General features: G+C 42.6%; 1 protein-coding gene across 1 annotated transcript; it reads left to right on the forward strand.

Annotated features, from left to right (window-relative positions):
- The first annotated feature begins 4,990 nt into the window (after positions 1–4,990).
- LOC133416379 (rho GTPase-activating protein 24-like) lies at positions 4,991–11,533 on the forward strand. Its single transcript, XM_061703229.1, has 10 exons — positions 4,991–5,149; positions 6,393–6,506; positions 7,323–7,530; positions 7,619–7,751; positions 7,847–7,920; positions 8,339–8,460; positions 8,532–8,748; positions 9,260–9,537; positions 10,075–10,672; positions 11,263–11,533. Exons 1-10 carry the CDS (start codon positions 5,098–5,100, stop codon positions 11,531–11,533), a joined length of 2,067 nt encoding a protein of 688 aa, XP_061559213.1. The 5' UTR covers positions 4,991–5,097.
- The last annotated feature ends 497 nt before the right edge of the window (positions 11,534–12,030 follow it).

A 12,030-nucleotide genomic window follows, 5' to 3' on the forward strand; every position in this document is an offset into this window, starting at 1 on the left:
GTTTTTTTAAAAAAATCTGTGATTGCGGTGGATGCATAGTCAAACTAACGCTGTGAAGGTTTTTTTTTATTATTGCTGTGTATACTGCGTAAGTTAACTGCCTGTAATGGAAAGTCAAAGCTTACCAAGCTCCTGTTAAAGAATCCACATAGTACAAAGCAACAGCACCACAACTTTCACTGTACATTCAGATTGTTGCTCTTCCATTTACAGTAGGTCCTATAGTTGTTGGTAACAAGCATTCCAAACTGACATACCAAGAAGAAAACATTTTGGACTTGAGTGCAAAGGCTAAAGACACAACACTAATTTTAGCTTTTCTAAATTACACGTGTCTTGTTTTAAGAAAGAAATTGGCACTAATGTAGACTTAAAAACATACGGATATGTACCACATTCTGTTCAAGCTACTCTCAAAAAACAGATAAATTAAGGTAAGGTGGTGTTCGCCAGAGCTCATTTCTAAGTCCACTCATATTTAAAAAAAAAAAAAAAAAAAAAAAACCTTTGCTGCAGTGGCGGTAGCTTGTTAATTATTGATGTGAATAACGAGAGCACTTATCAGAAGGTCGCACAAAAAGAAACAACTTAGCAATGTTCCTTTTTCTCAATTGACGTTGTAAGTCAACACCTATCTTTAGCTTTAGCGACAAGCAAGCAAAGCAACAGCGCCCAATCTAAAAGTCAAGCTAAAATTAACATGACAACACTATGGGCTACACGCAATCCCACTACCAGCTAGACAGCAGAACAATTTGTAGCAGCTGCTTCACGTTCTTGCAGTGACCCACCAGTGGTGGGTGGGAGTCGTTTTGCATTATATATCGAAATGGCGATGGTTGCAGAACATAGTGAGGGAACAAGTTGACTTATGAAATCCCGCCTAACAACATGAATCGAGTCACACAACATGTTAATTTAAGTCACAATGAATGGATGAAATGTGGAATTTGGTAATATTGACCTCAATTATTTTTGTGATCAAATGTTTACTGTAGTCGTTGTGTCTCGGGCTTGTGTGTCTTTGCTCAGCATAAAAAGACAAAAATAACCTGGCTTTTATCAGCAAGCATAGCTGAAATTGTGAAAAATGAAACTGACCCAAATTCCTCTCTTGAATTTATAGTAAGTTTAAAAATACTGTATATATAAAGTAGGTATAGTATGTAGAGAATGAATTTTGCAGTATTTTACCAACAACATGAAACGTATCGCAGTTACCAACAATATCAATAATTTCTGAAACCAATGATACACTGTATCATTGGTTTATGGTCCATAAACGTGAGGGGTTCAACTACACATTGTAAATCAAGACCAGTGACAATTCTCCAGTCTCGCACGGATCGCTGAGTCCTCTTTCGCATACAGAGACGTCTCCATCAGAGACGAGTGCGCCATTTTTAAAGGGAATGCGAGAACCCGCTTCGATTGGACAGGATTGAAGTCGGCTGTGAACACGCCCAGACCAGTGCAGATGTCCCACTTTTAAATGCGCTTGGCGTACGCCAGTCCACGAAATTACCAAAATGGGCTCTGGCCCACCTCCTTGCAGTGCTGAATTTGAGCTAGTCACGAAAATAGAGCCCTTAGACTCTCACAAGAATATGTAGTTTACTTTTTTATTCATCACTGACATGTTGTCAAAATTATAATAATGATAATGTTGTTTTAATTCGTTAAATATCCAATTAGTTTTAGGCCGTCACACAACTTTAAATTGCAGAAAATGTAAATAAAGTGACTAAAACTAAAACACATTCATTATAAAATAATAAAAAAAGAAGAAAGCCAGTCATAAAAAAATATAGAAATCAGCCATTTTCCATCATTGAGTCCCAAAGTAGTGAAAACATAACATTTCTTTCGCATGTTTTCCCATGCATGATTCATTCATTTAATTAGTGAGAGGAGGTACTTAAATATTTCATTAATCGAAAAGCTTGTTACTCAGGCGCACGTGGAGTTATGTCGTCGTCATGGCGGTCGTCACCGCCGCTCGGATCGACAGACAGCTGTTAAAGCTCTCGGCTGGAATTAGAAGTCCGGTAGACCATCGATCAGGCAGCTATACTGCCAGCCGTTAATATCGGTTGGCCTGCTCCGGAGCGATGCGGCGATCATTGAGGGCCGCCTACTGCCTATAACGTCCTCGTCCAGTGCGCAGTTTAGCGGATATGGCTCGTTTTCACATGTACCATCTGCTTTTGCACCCTTGACATTTGACTTTTTATGGCTTACGAACAAGCCTCTCATCCTTTTGGACCCTGAGATCTATCGCGTGGTGTTCCTCAGGGGGACTATGCAGATCTAGAACAACTTTTCTTTCGTTCTTTGTTAAGAGTGTCGTCTCAATTGCAGACTTGTGGTACTGAAAATGACTCCCACTTCAACCCTACCACATTGAATTTTGTATTATTCCCAAAGAGTTCCCAGGTGTCTTAAGATCAGTTGTCCGGCAGTTGTAAGATCAGTTGTACCCCGCTTCTCTCACCCAAAGGGAGCTGGGACAGGCATATAGAAAAGGAATGGACGAAAGAATCGTCCATGGCAGTCTTTTCAATACCTAGCTCCAAAACGGGTCTCCAGGGAGTTTTTATCGGGTTGCCAATTAGCCGCACTCTGTCTTGTCTTTTTTTTTTTTTTTTGTATCAGTAGTTAGTACATCAGGCCAAAAAGGCAAGAGGAATTTAAAATATTGAACTGAAGTCAAAAGAGAGAAAGGAGCTTTTTACTGCGAGTTCAAAAGTTGACAGGGACAACCAGTCTGTCTCGCTTTAACGTGAATCATGGTGACACTGTGTGTGTCTGTGTGTGTGTGTGTGTGTGTGTGTGTGTTGCAGCAGACCATATCTCAGCAGCAGAATCAGAGCCATATCATCCCTCTGTCTCCATCTTTCTCTCTCTGCTGTGATTACTGGAGTAAAAGAGAGCGCTGCGTCGCAGAGAACCAATTTTCCTAATGCACTGGCACACATACACACAGCAACATGGTTATTGATGAGGTAAATGGGGAGGGGGACAACCCGGGGCCACACATATTGCTGGGAAATGGAGAGAGAGAGAGAGAGAGAGAGGGAGGGAGAGGGAGATAGCGAGAGGATAGTGGAAGGACAAGCTGGACAAAGAGAGGGACAAGCCGGGCAAGGCAGGAGGAAAAAAAGGGGGCACGGGATGGAGGCGAGGGAAGAGGACCGCCAGATGTTCTAGGATGGAACAGGACGTCCAGTTAGAATGAGGGAGCGTGAAAAGGGGGTTCCTTTAGAATCTGTTTTTTACGAGTGTACAAGAGAGAAAAATGTCCGACAACGTCCAACACGGACAGAGTACTGCTGCTTTTGTGATTTCTTCCACTTGATGTACCCAGAAGACAGACAGACAAGAAATGTGCTTACGAAGTCACTCCGGAGCAGTCCAAAGGGGGTTTTGTCTACCGTGGGGGACTGAATCTTTAACTGGAGCAGTCAAAGACGTCTCACAAGTAAGAATCAGCACATCCTAAATGAAGACGTCTGTTCAAAGAGGATGCAACAAACAGAAGACGCCCGTTTCCTTTAAAAGAGTCAGTTTTTAAGCACGCCAGGGAATAAGGAGAAGAGAACAGCTGGCTTGCGAGGTCTAGCCACCCAGAAAAACTGCCTCTCAACTTTTCATTCCCTACCAGGGAATTTCCACCTCCACAACCATCGCTTGGATGCCAAAAATATCTACCTCAGCCGTGATCCTCGAACGCCAAGTCTGAAATTTTACAGCAAGACCCATGGAAAGCATCTCTTTGAGCTTCTTCGTTAACAGGTAGAACACCAGAGGCACTGGGTCAGGGAATACCAGGATCATCTGAAACATCCAGAGGGAGCCAAGACTGGAGACTAACGTTGTCGGCCATTGTAAGACCCTGTAAAAATATTTTAGGCCAGAACACCACAGATGCATTTTTGAAGATTCTAAAACTACCAGGATCATCTCTAGAAGAATCTGGAACTGATTAAACATCCACAGGGAACCAAAACTGGAGGTTTGAGATTTTCTAAAACTGAATTAAATCCATCCCTGTATTTTTGATAGCACTGCTCCTGTCCTTGGCCTCTCTCGTTTCCATGCTACGCCTGATGATTTCCACAGCAAATATCTCCCGAATCCAAATATTTGTCTCGACTAGTTACCCCCTCAAACCCAGAGATCCTGACCCTGAAATCCTTTCACTGGAATAGCTTCTCTTTTTGCCTCTTTGTTTAATTGACATTACATTAAAGACACCTCTTAAGGCTTTAGAACGATCGGGATCATCGAGAAGAATGTGGAAACGCCTACTTACAAGGCGAAACATTTGCAAGGAAGCAAGACTGCAGGTTTAATATCCTCCAGAGGTCATTGGCCCCTACTTGGGCTCATTTCCACCACAAATCCATCCGTGTATTTTTTTCTCCTTGTGGTCTCTACTTTCCACACTATACCTGTTAATTTTCATAGAGGAACATCTCATGTCTTTGCTAGTTACGCATTGGTACCCATGAAATCCAAAGGCAAAACCTTCTTTTTTAATGATAGAACACCACAGTCACATATTTTAAGGGTCTAGGACTAAGAGGACCGCATCTTGAACAACTTGACTACATTTTAGACTGGTCTCCAGTCAAGTGGAAGAGACATCGAGAGGGGACTGATCCCATGCTAGCTGAGGAAAAGTCAGAGACTTGAACTACTACATCTTTTCCAAGAGCATTCATCCCCCAGTTTCTATTTCGGTTATCTTGTTCAGGTCCATGGTAGAGATTGGAGTCTATCCCACTCGATTTAGGGCAAGAAGCCACCTATGTGAACTACTACATCATTGCCAGAGCCCCTTGACCAAAAGTCCTTGGCTCTTCAATTTAGTTTAGATGGAGCAGGACACACAAAGAGCTACACAATTTAGCCACGGATGATAGCTAACAGCCCAAGCTGGACTTTTTCATCCTGGGTGAACATTCGACACTAAACAACTTTATTTTAAAATAAATAAATAAACTGTTCAACTCTGCGAAATCTGCAATTGAGCGTATTCAATCATCGTTTCCGAGGCAACCGGTGAGCGAGAGTGAGCGGGAGTGCTGCAGCATGGGACTCAGCTGCTTCAAGTCCTGGAAACATGACAGAGCAGGCCTCAAAGGTGACACACACACACACACACACACACACTAACAACATTAATCCCACTCCATCATGTGTGTGCGTGCGTCCTTGAGGTAAAATGCTGACTCAGGGCTTTTAAAGTTCTGAATTTGTCTTTGAAGAGGGGAGAGATGAAGTATGACGGGACTTAGACGTATCGTCAAGAATCACTGACAACTGGTGTGCGTGTGTCATGAAATCGTAAAAATGATAAATATACACGAATAAAATAAATACCTAAAACATTATAATTAGATACATATAATTATAATTGAATATGTAATTGCCACATTTGTTATATGAAATATGTCAAATAAATGTATAGACTACAGAAATTTTCAATTCTGATAGCTATAAATAACAAAATATAATGTATACATTTAAACGACAATCAAATATGTAAATCACTGAATGAATATCTTTTGAAATAAATCCAAAAATGCCTAAATATAGAAAATATTCATAAGTACATTATTTTGAAAATATGTGGTTAAAAATATAAATAAATTTAGAATTTGACAATTTTAAAATAGAAAATGCCTCAGTACAAAAAAAAGACTTATTTGTAAGACGTACAATATTTTGAATTACTTTTTAATACACTTTAAATATAAATATTAAAATAAGTTATACATTTAAAATATAAAATACATACATATTCAAATTAAATCAATATAATATTTTTTTTAGATTAAAAATGCAAAAGCCTAATATAGAATATAAATATTCATAAAATACAATAGAAATTTAACAATTTAAAAAATAAAATATAGAAATAAAAATACATGAACAAATTGTATTGCATCGATAAAATATTCAGAATGTTTATTTTGTTTAAACATTTTGGTTCCACACCCAATAAAAAGTGAATCAAAAAAAATGTAAACTTGTAAATGAGAATTTATTCTCAATTGCCTTGCCTGGATCAAGGTTAAATAAAAAAATAATAATCTCAAGAACCTGCTGTAAATCTATGAACACTGTCTTGACAATAATTGAGATTGTTGGAGCCTCAGCCTCCTATGATCTTATCTTGCACTACCATAATCTAATTTCCTCGTTAGCTCTTTAAGTAGCCTCTGCTCCGCCACTGATCTTGGCTACTCTGGAGAAGAAAAACAAACAAACAAACAAACCAAAAAAACCTCACATCTTCTTGACTGGCTAAAAAACATTTGGGATCGGACTTGGCCCTTTACCGCCAACACCATAAAAAGCATGTTTTGGCTTGGTGTGTGCAGGGAACAGAGACGTGTTGGCCAGTCCTGGCTCGTATTTCTTCCTGTCCAACAGCGCCGGCCAGGGAGACGAGTGGCTGAAAAGCCTCAATAAGGGAGTCTGGATCCCTTTCACAGGTACACAAATGGATTGTTTTCATCCTACAACTGAATGTGCTTCATACATTGCTAAGCAACTTTTGTCAGCATGAGCATCGGTTCAACCAGTTCTGCCACAAACCACTAAATTCAGATCAGTCTTTCTACAGGACAACAACACCAACAACAACCATACGTAGACAGACAATATTAACAATATTCAGAGGCATATCTTCTTTATCCTTTGCAAAGAACGATTACCTTTACTGCAGCTGACTGAGCAGTTGTGACCATCTCCTTTGTGTATACGCCGGTGCATGTATTACACTGCCCCCGGTGGCCAAAGCACACACATCAGAAGGAGCATCACAATGAATTGGAGCACAAAATCCTGAACAACAAATTAAATAGAATGCTAAGCATTAAACAGTTATGTTATTTCTCTGTTTTTTTTTAAAATACAATACTGTAGAGTGCTATTCTTATGATTTTAAAACATTTGACATTTATGGGTGATTTTCAGATGGCTGGAACAGCTCAATGGTATTTTCATTCATTCCAATGGACCAAGTCTATTTGAGATACAAGTGTTTTGAGTTATGAGCGCGATCACAAACTGTATTCAACTCCTACGTTTAAGAGGGAGCTTGAAACAGTCCCGAGAACTCCCTTTCCACCACAGGTTTTGCAAAGGTTCATGGGTAAATTTTGTAACAGTAAAGATTCAAACAGCATAAGAATGATCATACATACGAAACAGAAGTCAAATAGAGGTCTTAAGTACTGCATGCCCACAGTCTTCTGCAATGTATCTTTGCAAACCATATCGACTTCTTTTTTGTGACTCCTGCTTAGGTGTCTTCGGTCAGCGTTTGGAGGAGACGGTGCTGTACGAGCGTCGCTACGGCGTACGCTCGGTTCCCCTGGTGGTGGAGCAGTGCGTAGCCTTTATACGTGAGCGGGGCCTTCAGGAAGTGGGCTTATTTCGCCAGCCAGGACAGGCCAGCTTGGTGAGGGAGCTGCAGGAGGCCTTCGACGCCGGGGAGAGGCCCTCCTTCGACAGGTCCGGACAGTAAGCCTCCAAATATTTGCTTGAAATTCAGGCAGGCTATTCATTTTGGAACTTTAAAAGAAGCTCTCCGTGTTTGCAGTAACACAGATGTGCACACGGTGGCGTCACTGCTGAAGCTCTACCTGCGACAGCTGCCAGAGCCTCTGGTTCCTTTCAGCCATTACCAGGACTTCTTGCTCAGTGGCCAAAAGCTTTCAAGTGACCGCATGCAGGTGATGCGCTACTCAAAAAATATGAAAAGGGTTTATTAAAAAAGTATTTTTGTGTGAAAAGTAGACCACTGCAATTCCTTTTCGTGCAATCACAGGGCTTGGGGGAGTTGAGGAATCTTCTTCAGGAGCTACCAGTGGCAAATTTCAACCTACTGAAGTTCATATGCCGGTAAAACCTACCCGAGAAATACCCAACACTAGCATCTAGCTACAGTCCATGACTGTCATTGCAGCCTTTATCAACGGCTTCTGCTTCCGCATAGTAGATATCGTAAAACTACTATGTTCGCATTGCTTGTCGACTAGACGCTCATATTTTTCCATTTCATGCTTTGATTCAAGGACACCTTCTGCTTCTCCTTCTCTGCATTAACTTTCTTAGGACCCATGGTTACAAAAAAATTAATTTGCACGAAAAAAAAGAAAAGGAAATTCTAGAACAAAACACAACAGAGACCTTAACTTTCATTGCAATGTAAACATTGAACCGATGGTGGCCAGATGTGAATTTCACTCCAAAAACTTAAGTAGGAGCACTTGTAAGTCAAGGCGCCACTGTATTGAGTCCTTGCTTCATTTGTGTGCAGGTTTCTCAACGAAGTCCAGAGCCACTCAAAAGGGAACAAGATGAGCTGCCAGAACTTGGCCACAGTCTTTGGACCAAACATTCTCCGGGCCAAAGCAGAGGACCCTCAAACCATCATGGGAGGTATAAGCCAACTCACAAAGCTCACACGGTTTATATGATGTCAGAAAAATCTTTGATGGATTGTGTTCCAGGTGCATCACTTGTCCAGACGCTGATGTTGGAGCTCATCAGGGAGCACCAGTCGCTGTTCTCCAGAGTCTCGATACCGGTTCCTGTGCCTACAGCCGAAGGGTTTTATGCGTCGCCAGCTGCTCTCAGAAGAACTCACCTGCACCAGCACGCCTGCCTTCGCCAGATGTCACTGCCGCTTATTGCGGAGCAATGCCAGGAGCCGGGACAGAGTACCAGGTACCTTCTAAATTTCTGATTGTGAATCCCTGCTGCCAACCTCCTTTTAATACCGTATGAAGATCCTTAAATCCAGAGCTGGCAAAATTACTCACACGCTTTAGTAAAAGAACAGGCACAAAAAAACTGTGCATCTAGAAATGAGCCCTGAGGAACACCGCAACTTCAGAAACTCAGCAAAACGTGACATTTATTGAATCCGATTGACGAAGTGTCAGTAGTTAGTCACCAATTGCAAACTTTTTGACTCTTTACATCATGGCCGCTAACATTGGCAGCTGGCTATGTTTGCTGTGATGTTAAATGAGAACCAACCACAGTCGACTACTTGGTGGCTCAAGTATTTAGTTTGTATTTAAGAAAAGAAATACAGATAAACATCTCCACAGTTGAATTTACCTGTACATCGTCATTACGTCATGTCATCATCCGTGGAAGTTGAGAGAACAAGTCTATTTTGACAAAGTAAGGAGTACAACGTACAGATACCTGCTTTACTTGCTTCCTGCAGCTGTATCTACTCAGCTGCAGCCACATCGGACATGTCTTCAGGCTACAAGAGATTCCTGGGCCATCGCTATACCTCATCACATCCGGAAAACTGCTTCTTCCCGCTACCTTCAAGTCAGCCCCTTCAGAAGCATCACGAGGGAACAACTACTGATCACCACCAGCACCTGCCCAGTTGTGGCTCGTCCCCCGCAAATGTCCACAGCTCTGTGGAGCCTAGCTCTGGGCACATGGGCTGGCTGGAGGTCTGGACCAGTCTGGGGCAGGCAGGCGACAGAGGTAGAAATAGTTCTCAATCTGTACTTAATTAGAAGTACAAATACTTAAAATAACTAACTAAATAAATCCTCCGGTAAAAGCAGAAGTACTGATTCAACTGCTTAAGTTACTCTAAAATGTTGACATGATAAATCAGGACTGAACAGAAAACAGGTCCTGCTTGAGCAAACAACAAAAGATTCTCAACTGAAACATACACCTTACCTTTGTCTTTTTTCCAATTACAAAGAGAAGTTTTGAACCACCTGAAGTTTGCATTTTTAAAGTTCAGACAACATTCTTGTAGCTGGCAAGTTTCTTAAATGAGACCATGGGTGGAATTTCTTGCTTCTCCGAATCTGTCGCATCACGATTTTACATTTTCCCTGGTTCACGTTCCTCAAGGTTGTTGTTATAAGACCCCAAGATTTAACCAATTACTCAAAGTCTCAACTGCGGTTGACTTCTTTCTATTTATGTATTTTTTTTATGTCCGCCGTGGGCGAAAAAAAAAAAGCAACCAAGTATTTGTACTTTGTTACTTCCCACCTCTGGCAGGCAGGCATCTGTGGGGTTTCGATGCCACCCAGACTGCAGTGGATGGTGACAGAACTGAAGCGGCCAGTGGGGGCACTAGTGAGGCGCAGGAAGACAGCATCCCATCTGATTATGATAACCTGAACAGAGCGCCTTCTAGTCAGAGCATGGAAGACATCATTGCTGAACATTTAGATGCAAATGGTGAGGGAGACTCTGGCGAAGAATCAGAGGAGGCGTGGCAGACGGTCGATGACCCCTCGTCGTGGTCCTCGTGTGAGGTTTTACCACTGGACAAGAGCAACAGTCCTGAGGGTCGGCTTAGTCTTCGCATGTTGCCAAAGACATCGCCCTCAAGTCAAGCAGCAGAAGATGACAAACGCCTTGACGGCGATACAGGAAGTGACCTTAACGGAGAACACCATCTAAACACGCCAACATCTGGCTCGATACTCAGTCCCCTCAGCACAGGGAGCTCGGAGGTGTTCCTTCCATCTGGCCCTCCTGAACTTCCGGGGCCAGAGCCACAGTCCCAGCCTGACGACGCTCACTCGCTCCTGGCCGAGCTTCGGCAGCAGATGGCCCAGCAGAGAACCGAGTACCAGGCCAGGATACACAGGTAAACGGTAATGCTAAATGGCGTGCGCCTACACTTTGTAACGGTTATATCGACACCGTACAGTGCCCAAAAGCTCTTTAAAAAAAATCTCACATTCACGCACACATGCTGCTGCCATGCAAGGCGCTGCCAAGCCCACTGGAATCAAATTAGGGTTCAGTGTTTGGCGATTTTGTTTAGGTTTACTTTCAAAACAGCAGTTCCAAGTGTATGTAGCAGGTGCACCGGCTGTCAATTGCGCACCTCTGGCTGATCGTCAAGGGCGGGTGGGGGAGGCCCGGGTACCACCCCCCACAGAATGCCGCCCCGGGCGGCTGCCCATATCGCAAACCGCACACTGGTGAAGTGTGACAAAAACTCGATGCCATACTATACACGCCTCTTTGATATCCACAGCTTCTGCCAAACAAATAAACAAACAAACCACCATAACCTTGGTAGAAACAGCATCAACATTATTTGTAACTGCAAAAAAGTCGGGAAAATGTAGAAATCTTACCAGAGAGAAAGAAATTTGATGAGAAATCCGATCAACACGACATACAACAAATGTTAATATTCACAAGACCCTTCTCGCACTCCTGACACAGGTTGGAGCGCTGCAACGACTCCCTGGAGCGGCAGGTGGCGGCACTGCGCGACCGCCTGGAACGGCAGAGGCGCAGTCAGAGCGCGGCCGAGGTCAGGATCCGCGACGTGGAGCGGGCCAGGGCCGCTGCGGACCGCCGCAACTTCACGCTTCAGGCGGACATGGAGCTGTTTTTCCGGACGTACAGAAAGATCAAAACGCGGGAACAGAGGGATGATGATTATGTTGACGACAGAGGCGGGAAAAGGGAACGCGCCTTAAAGAGCCTGTGAGGACAGAAGGAAAGATTAATTAGGTATACCGTGGATGCTGGATTTACAACATTTTACTGTGATTCTCTAAACTGGAGCTTTTATACACGCAAAACACCCGGGAAGTCTGTATTCAATTGCATGAATGAGCTTTTACAATAAAAGACCGAATGCGAACTTTAGCACCTTTATCTGCGCTACTTGTTGACTTTATTGACGCAATGTTGACCTGAAATTTATTAGGGAACCAACATGCACTACTCTCAGACCTAACACAATTACACAATACACGTGATAAGGTAATGTCGTCAAAATGTCAATAGCACAAAGACGAGGACTGTTTAAACACCAATTCAAATTGAAACCGAAAATTCATTGGTCAATTCATGTATTAAACATCAAAAGGTCATTTTCACAAACTTTGTTTTTGAGAAGTGTATTTCGAACTCACTGGACACTTTACATGTGGCCAAATCCTACCCCGCCAGCAAATTTTGACATAAAAGACAAGTAGCCTG

Source organism: Phycodurus eques, chromosome 17 (genome assembly GCF_024500275.1).
Source record: "Phycodurus eques isolate BA_2022a chromosome 17, UOR_Pequ_1.1, whole genome shotgun sequence".
In the NCBI taxonomy this organism is placed as follows: Eukaryota; Metazoa; Chordata; class Actinopteri; order Syngnathiformes; family Syngnathidae; genus Phycodurus; species Phycodurus eques.

What these genes read in the sequence shown, in the direction of transcription:
- LOC133416379 (XM_061703229.1), top strand. Translation starts at nt 5,098, where the DNA reads ATGGGACTCAGCTGCTTCAAGTCCTGGAAACATGACAGAGCAGGCCTC. An exon ending in GAGAGGCCCTCCTTCGACAG is followed by an intron (nt 7,531 to 7,618) that starts GTCCGGACAGTA and finishes CCGTGTTTGCAG; the next exon opens with TAACACAGATGTGCACACGG. An exon ending in CCCTCAAACCATCATGGGAG is followed by an intron (nt 8,461 to 8,531) that starts GTATAAGCCAAC and finishes ATTGTGTTCCAG; the next exon opens with GTGCATCACTTGTCCAGACG.